General features: G+C 34.4%; 1 protein-coding gene across 1 annotated transcript; it reads right to left on the bottom strand.

Moving 5' to 3' along the window:
- Positions 1 to 1,861: 1,861 nt before the first annotated feature.
- On the bottom strand, positions 1,862 to 3,032 carry LOC110028345 (glutathione S-transferase 3-like). Its single transcript, XM_020730165.1, has 3 exons — positions 2,747 to 3,032; positions 2,613 to 2,661; positions 1,862 to 2,538 (listed from the first exon to the last, which is right to left on the bottom strand). The coding sequence occupies exons 1-3, from the start codon at positions 2,894 to 2,896 to the stop codon at positions 2,087 to 2,089; spliced, it is 651 nt and encodes a 216-aa protein (XP_020585824.1). The 5' UTR covers positions 2,897 to 3,032; the 3' UTR covers positions 1,862 to 2,086.
- Positions 3,033 to 7,874: the final 4,842 nt, after the last annotated feature.

Below are 7,874 nucleotides of genomic sequence, written 5' to 3'. Positions count from 1 at the left end.
AGAAAGAAGAAAAGAGAGAAGAAAAGAGAGCAACAAAGTGAGAGAAAGAGTTCACCCTTGTAAGTCGAGACGATCGACTGGTGTAAATTCCTCAAGTAGTAAAAACTTCTGCAACTCTGTGGACGTAGGCAATTTGACGAACCACATAAATCTGTGTGTTTTCTGTTGTTTTTTCTACTTTGGGAGTGTGAATTTTCTCGTTCTATTTTTTGTCAAAGATCATTCTTCTACATTTTATTTGTCTATATACCACAACATGTTGATCTTATGCATCTTTGGAAAAAAAATTAAAGTTTTTAAAGCATTCTTTTCTAAGGTTGTATGAACTTTTTTTGAGTTCTTTTATTCCAATTGCTTTCCATATTATTTCGGATTTGCTGATTAATTCAAATTTCTACTGTTCTTTCCCTTTTTGTCAGGTTGTCATTTGAGCTATGATGTTTTCAGCCATTGCATTAAAATTCAACAATACTTGTAAATGTTTTTTGTGCTAAAATATTTACAGTATTTGGAATGTATTTTAATGTCTTTTTCATCAGGTAAGTATTGAGCTCAATTTATTTGTTTTTGGAGATTCTTCTTGTGCTTCTTTGTTGTGGTTGCCCTGTTTTCGGTAGCAATGGTCTAGTTCTTTTTTGTATATGCAACAAAATTTATTATTTCTATTCTAATATTTAGTGTACTGGATTGAACAACCGAAAATGAGCCCAAACAATTCAACAAGTGCTAAGGGAAACAAACATCGAGCAGTTTTCAATGATTACAATCTATTATGCATCATTTTGTGCTCCATAAATTCTACAAATGTCCAATAAATTTTTCAAGTAAGGTTGATGAGCAGAGAGAAGCATCGCAGGAGCGAGCTGACAAAATGATATATGCAGTTGATGATACGCTAAAAATGATATTAGAGAATTGAAGTTCCATTTAAAGACTTGACTTCTGTTCGATTTTGTGATTGTAGCACCTTTTTTATTGTTATTAGCATTACATTTATTTTAATTATGTACTTGTGCTATAGAGAACAAAATGTATTGCATTAAGTTTTTATTTTATAAGCAGATTTATTTTTTGAACCATTTGATCTATCACAATTTCTTGTGATTGTGTTGTTGTTGGAGTTGTTGGAAGACAATTTGATGATTTCTTATGATTTCAGCTAATGTCCACCTTTACTTCTTTTATTATGTTTTTGTGAGTGAAAAAATCTTGATAAATTATCAGTGAATTTATTTCACAAAAAACACTTTTAGAATAGTGTTTTTCAAACAATTTAAATTGAACAGTATTTATTTACTTAAAGGCATTACAATCATTATATCAATTCATAACATTTTATAACTATGTTTTTCAAGCAGACCAACTACTTCTGAAACCAGCTTTTTTACAGCTACAGCTGAAACAAACGTACCTTTAAACTACTTTGCATTTCTTTTACTTCATAATTATTCTTTTAGCAAACCAAATAACCCCATATTGATAAATAAATATAAGAATATATGGATGAAAGATGAGATTTTTCATTAATAATTTTAATGATATGATTATCTTAAAATTTGAGCTTGAGTTTAAAATTTAAATATATGCAATTCCCTTGTGATTATGGTGAAAATATTACGTGCAGCAACGGCACATCTGAATGATGATTTGGATGGACCATTGTGCCTTACACAACAACATGACAAACAAGTGGACCATCCTCCGAACACCCGATCAGCCACTCGCAACTTGTTCTAATGATTAAGAGATTTATTTTTCAACAAAAATCTATCACCTATGATATCCATCCATTCAAAGCTTTGTGCATGCAGCCTACCCTCAAATATTCCAAAAAAAAAAAATTGTCTAGAGAGTTGACATAATTAGAAGTGATAAGAAGTGCTACATTATTAAATTTAAGGGTAAAGATTTCCACTTGGATTCCATTCTCCCCATTATTTATCAACTAAAGAAGGAAACAAAAGAAAAAGAGGGTCCATAATACTACTCGATTTATTTCACCTCCAACCTAAACCACATAACTCAAACAAAGTCATCTAGCGCCCTCTTCTCTTGCAACCCCCGGCGATCACAAAGCCGGTAAAACTCAGTACGGAAATCCGGCGATCGCCTTCTTCCACGCCGGCCGAGCAGAAATATCCTCCCACCAGGCATTCACATGGGGGCGCGAGCTCAGAAGCCCAGCATAACCCGTCTTCGAAAGAGCATACAAGTAAGGCAAATGGTTCAGATCGGCCAGAGTAAACTCATCGCCGGCAAGATACTTGCTCAGGGAAAGCCTCTTCTCGTAAACATCAAGCACATTTGAGAGTTTCGCCACCTGCTCCTTCACCACGTCTTCATCCGCGCTCCCGCCGAACAGCAGCTTCTTAATAAGAACATTAAAGACGATCAAAGAGACCGGAGGATTAAACACCTGGGATTCCACTTCAAGCCACACCTCCACCATCGCCGATTCCGCCTTGTTTCCGGATCTGAGCAGATCCGGCCCAGACCCTTTGTAATGATTAGCGAGATACTTGGCAATCGCACGCGACTCTGATCGCCGGATTTCGACAATCGAAAATCAGGATTAGTGAAAACTAGAAGAATCGTACAAGGAAATTACTCACCGAAGAGCTTTAGGTCTCCGTCTTCGAGTGCCGGGAGGGCGCCGAATGGCTGAAAAGTGAAAAGGGAAAGATTAAGATGGGAAGTGATCTGCAAAAATTTTGTGGGAGATTGAAATGAGGGGTGTGGGGAGTACGTTGATGGCGAGATATTCGGGCTTCTTGTGGGCGCCGGTGGTGAGGGGGACGGAGATGAACTCGTAGTCGACATCGAGCTCGTTGAGGACCGCCGTCACTCTGACAGTGTTCGTCGAGCCGATCATTCCGTGTAATTTTAGCGACGCCATGCTTCCTCTGATCTGTGAACGAACCTCGCACCAGGACAGGTTTCTGCTCTTTTCTTCTTCCTTGGGGCCGAGGGGGATCGGGATTTATTGAGGGAGATGGCGATGTGGAGTGATGAGCGGAGAGGGAAGAAGATGGGAAGCGGTATGCTTAGTGGAGGTGATTTTAGCCCAGAAACATGGTCTGTTTTGGGCGGCAACCTATTTATTGCATTTAATCATAAATTTAACTAAATTTAATCAAATATAAAAAAAAATAAAAATTAAATCCATCTCTATTAAAATTAATTTTTTTCACATTTAGTTTTTTTTTGTATGCTTTGTTACTTATATGATGTAAATTTGAATTTAATAAATTCAACTTTTTTATTATTGTTCGCAAGCAAAATCGTCTCAGTTTGGATTTGATGAATCTGAATTTATCTGATTTGATAAATCTTATTTCACGTAAATCAAAATTGTAGCCAAATATCACCTCAAGTGATTATCACATATTTTTTTATTTTATTTGCTTTTTTCTTTTTCTTTTTTTTTTTTTGCGCAGGGTTAACTTCTAAGATTATAAATGAGTGTTAATTTATTTAAGCGCAGGGTTCACTTCTAAGATTATAAATGAGTGTTAATTTATTTAAGCTCATTTATTTATCGACTTAATTTGACCTTAATTTTAGCATAATCTTAATTTTAATCTTGTTCTTTTTTATAATTTTACCAAGCTTAACTCATAATTAAGCTTTAATCAAGTTCAATTAATTATGTATTTTATACTAATTAATCAAATATTTAGTTTTAGTACCATGTATAATTAGATTTGCACATTTAATCAAAATTGACATAATTATTAGATCTTAATTAATTCATTAGGTGAAATTCAACTATTAGTGAGAATATTTTTATTTATACATCTCCATGTTCAACTAATACTTTCATCTTAGTTGTATATTTATAACTATAAAAATTTATTTTAATATATAAAATATAAAAAATTAATAGAATGTTAAAGATATTAGAGATACAAACTACATTAGGAAGCACATAATGCACTTGCATATTTAAAGGGGGGATTTGGGGCCATATATTTAAAGCATATAATGCTAACTCAACAACTCAATAATGGCATACTTGAAGAAATACACAATCAAGGGCTAAACAAATAATAAATTGTATTGTAGAGCTACATATAAAAATATTAGTTCATACATGATATCAATACACTATTTAAAGCTATTTTATCACTTCTTACTCTTTGTATCTATGTTAGAAGGCATGGAGTGTCCCTTTCTCAAATACAAGACTTTCCCTTTTAATAATCCTCAGTTGACTCCATGTGAGGACAAATAGAGTGCGAGCAAGTAGAGGGACGGGGCCAAATTTTTAAAACTGTTACTGCGAGCAAGTTAAGTAGAGGGACGGGGCCAAATTTTTAAAACTGTTATTTTATTCAATTAAATTACTTAATTCAGTAACTAAATATTAAAATTTAAAAATAGAGATAAGCGGCTTGCGCATTACGTGGCAAGCAAGTCGTCGGTGGTTGATCGTGACTAACGTCGCTACAAGTTTCCTTTACAGGACTTGCCTATATATATATATATATAAACAACTTTTAGACTTTTCTTAGCGCGCGACCCACCTAGACCTTCGAAAAAGAGCATTGTCATTTTTTGATCCTTTTGATCCCGCCAATTCCATCAAAACAACACATTTTATCATGTTTAGGTTTTTATTGTGTCGGGTATTTCATTTGTGTATCCATCAGCTAGGGTTTTCACGGCGATGGACGTCTCTCTCGATCAGGAAATGATGATGGATTCTCAAAATATTTGTGAGAACCATGATGATGAGGTGGGTTTAGCTGCGCCTGAAATGTTGTTATTGTGGTAGCACCGTGGGCTTGTTATACTGGTGTTAATGCAATATTATGATGCATTAATCTAATGTTAATAGTGTTTTGTCAGTGTTGTTATGTCATGTCGTTGTTGTATTATTATTATCATAAAGTTTTTGGATTTATTGATGTGTTATTGTTGCGTTACAATGGTATTTAGATGATGTTATTTTGGTAATATTGTGGTGTTATTACGGTATTAATGGATTTGTAAAGTTGCGTTTTTATTGGGGTGAGGATATGGTGTTATTGCCACATTTTAATGTTGTATTTTCCTCGTGTTTTTGGAGGTTAGTTGCTTCATTTTATTCTGGTGTTATTTTGGTGTTATTGTGGTGTTATTTTGGCTTTACCATGGTGTTATACTGGTTTTGTAATGTTACTATTTTATTGATGTGTTGATGTGATGTTAATGCGACATTTCACAGATGTTTTTCTTGTGTTATTGTTGTGTTGTAGGAAGTTAATTACTAGGAATTATTGGAGTATTGTTTAGGTGTTCTAATGGTGTTATCTTTGTATTATTGTGATGTTATTGCGGTGTTATTAGATGTGTAATACGACGGTTTTCTTAAGGTGGGGATGTGGTGTTATTGCTATGTTTTTCTAGTATTATTCCGTTATAATTATAATGTGATTGTGTAATTATGAAGGTCCTAGTGGAATGTACTATTCAATCGGTATTATTTTCTTATCTAATAATGTTTAATATGTTTTCTAAATTTACGGCTACCATAACCTGAAATTATTTGCTATGATCCAATTGCAAACTGTTTTCTTTGCACAGTTGCTCATAATGAGAATAAAGCATATGAAAATTATTGTGTCTATGCACACTATATTAGATTTACTGTTCGAAAAAACAACAATAGTTTTTGAGCAAATTCGATAAAAGATTAAGACGAAGGAATTTATTCGTGGTAAGGCTGGTTACAAGAAAGAGTCGAAGTTCAATAGCACAGGGAAATTCAAAAGAGCGAACACAAAGACCGGTTATCTAGTCATGATTTGATATGTTGTTGATGTCGAAGGACCCTGATCAGTTAAGAAATTTATAGAAGGTCATAATCATCCCTTAGCAGAGTCTAGTGATAAGCATCTTTTGTGTTCTAGCAGAAAGATAAGTAAAATCAATGCAGCTGTCTTCAGATCATTGACAGAATCGGGGATTAAAGTCATTGATGCATTTAGCTTCCTAACAACAGAATCGGGGATTAGAGCCACTGATGCATTTAGCCTTACTGATGTCACGAAGGAGCAGGCCATTTTGAACTTTTGCATTCAGAAGGGCATTTTGATTGATGTGGGTGTCCTGTTTCATGATTTTATAGCCTATATTGTTAGCAGTCAGTCGATCGTAGGATTAGGGAAACCCTAGCTTGATCGCGACCTTATGTACTAGAGAGGGTAATTTTGTAGGTGATGATGAGGAGCGCCCGCATCCACAGAAGCCGACCAGTAAGTCTTTCGTTGATGTTTATGCTTCGTCATCTGCTTCTTCTCCTAAGCGAGGAGAGAGTTCATCTTGACGTCAATCCACAGTGACTCGTGACTCCACCCTTTTTTACTTGATTAGAGACATTAGGGAGATGATGGCACTTCAGGGGGAGCTAATTATAGATGTGAGAGAGCTTCAGAGCAACCATGACACCATGACGGGGGAGCTAGATGACTTGCACCTCCACTCTGCCTACTACGTCGCGCAACACCAACACCAGTATGAGTACATTCATGGGCGGCTGGGAGCATTTTAGGAGCACTGGGGCGTGAGGCCTGCACCACCACCACTATTCACCATTCACCATTTGGAGCCCTACTCGAGACATCATAGCGGAGAGCGGTGAAAGGGAGTAGGTAGACTTGCGCTTGTATTTGATGATATGTTATGTTGTATTGATTGGTTTGTTTATTTGATCGTTGTACTGGTGTGACTTTGGATTTCTTTTCTCTGATGTTGATATGTAGATTTGATGTACTGGTAAAATTGTGGTTGGTTTTCTCGTATTACATTTTCCTGTTGTACGTATTATTTATTTACTTGCACCTATACTTTGAACACTCTGATAGCATGTTTCCAAATTTTTTTTTTACCTGACAACTTAAGTTGTGATTTCTATCATATATTGTTGTATATTCTGCTATGCATCCTTCATATTTAGCCAGTAGGGTGCGGGACATGTTTGGGGGAGGAGTCATCATCTTATTGGCTACCAGCAGGTAATTCTTTAGTTTGCTGAGATTTTATTTATTGTCTGCTTTCATACATCTCGGTTTATTTGGGAAAATAGAAATTAGGTTGAGAAAATGTGAAATTCGTTTAAAGATAAGATGGAAGTGAATAGTTGTAATTGTAAGCCTAAAATAATTTTCTTCTACCTAAACATAGAGATTTGGGAAAATAAAAATTAAGTTGAGAAAATGTGAAATTCCTTTAAAGATAAGATGGAAGTGAATAGTTGTAATTATAAGCCTAAAATAATTTTCTTCTACCTAAACATAGAGATCTTTGGGTATTTTGAAAGGGGGATTTATGAAATTAAAAACTTCTCATTAAAATGCTTAAGCCTTAATATTTTATTTCAACAAGGGGTGAAACTTAATTTATTTGAATTTATTTAGGAACTAAAACTTATGATAAGGGATGGGTAAAGATTTGATTGAGGTAAAGTTAGAATATATAAAGAAAAAGAAAATGTAAAAAATGGTTTGACACTTTTAACCAGATATAGAAATATTTATTTAAGAACATGAATGGCCTAAAGAAGAAGCTTGAGGTTAGGCACTTTCAAATCCAAAATTCTGATATTCTAACATCTTCACTATGTCAAATGATTTACCCATAACTTTATCAGAAATCTTAGGTAATTTATAAATTCATGAAAAGTTAAGAGGAAGCTTTAGTTAGAATAAAAAGTGTTTAATCACTTTTAGTGAGATAAACTGAAATCATAGTCCTACCAATCTAAACGAGAAAAAATTCTTATGTTAGATTAGGAGATGAATCATGATAGGATAAGATTGCAATATTTAAAAGAAACCATAAACTTGAAAATGGAGTTCATGTAACTTTAATAAAATTTTCGCTTCCTGTGT

The sequence above is a fragment of the Phalaenopsis equestris genome, unplaced genomic scaffold (assembly GCF_001263595.1).
Source record: "Phalaenopsis equestris unplaced genomic scaffold, ASM126359v1 Scaffold000002, whole genome shotgun sequence".
Taxonomy (NCBI): domain Eukaryota; kingdom Viridiplantae; phylum Streptophyta; class Magnoliopsida; order Asparagales; family Orchidaceae; genus Phalaenopsis; species Phalaenopsis equestris.
This window is presented reverse-complemented; position numbering and strand designations above follow the sequence as displayed.

Excerpts from the sequence above, each read along its gene's own strand:
- LOC110028345 (XM_020730165.1), bottom strand. The coding sequence starts at position 2,896 with ATGGCGTCGCTAAAATTACACGGAATGATCGGCTCGACGAACACTGTC. Across the intron at positions 2,662-2,746 it reads CCGAATATCTCGCCATCAAC|CCATTCGGCGCCCTCCCGGC; the intron begins GTACTCCCCACA and ends TTCACTTTTCAG. Across the intron at positions 2,539-2,612 it reads CGGAGACCTAAAGCTCTTCG|AGTCGCGTGCGATTGCCAAG; the intron begins GTGAGTAATTTC and ends TCCGGCGATCAG.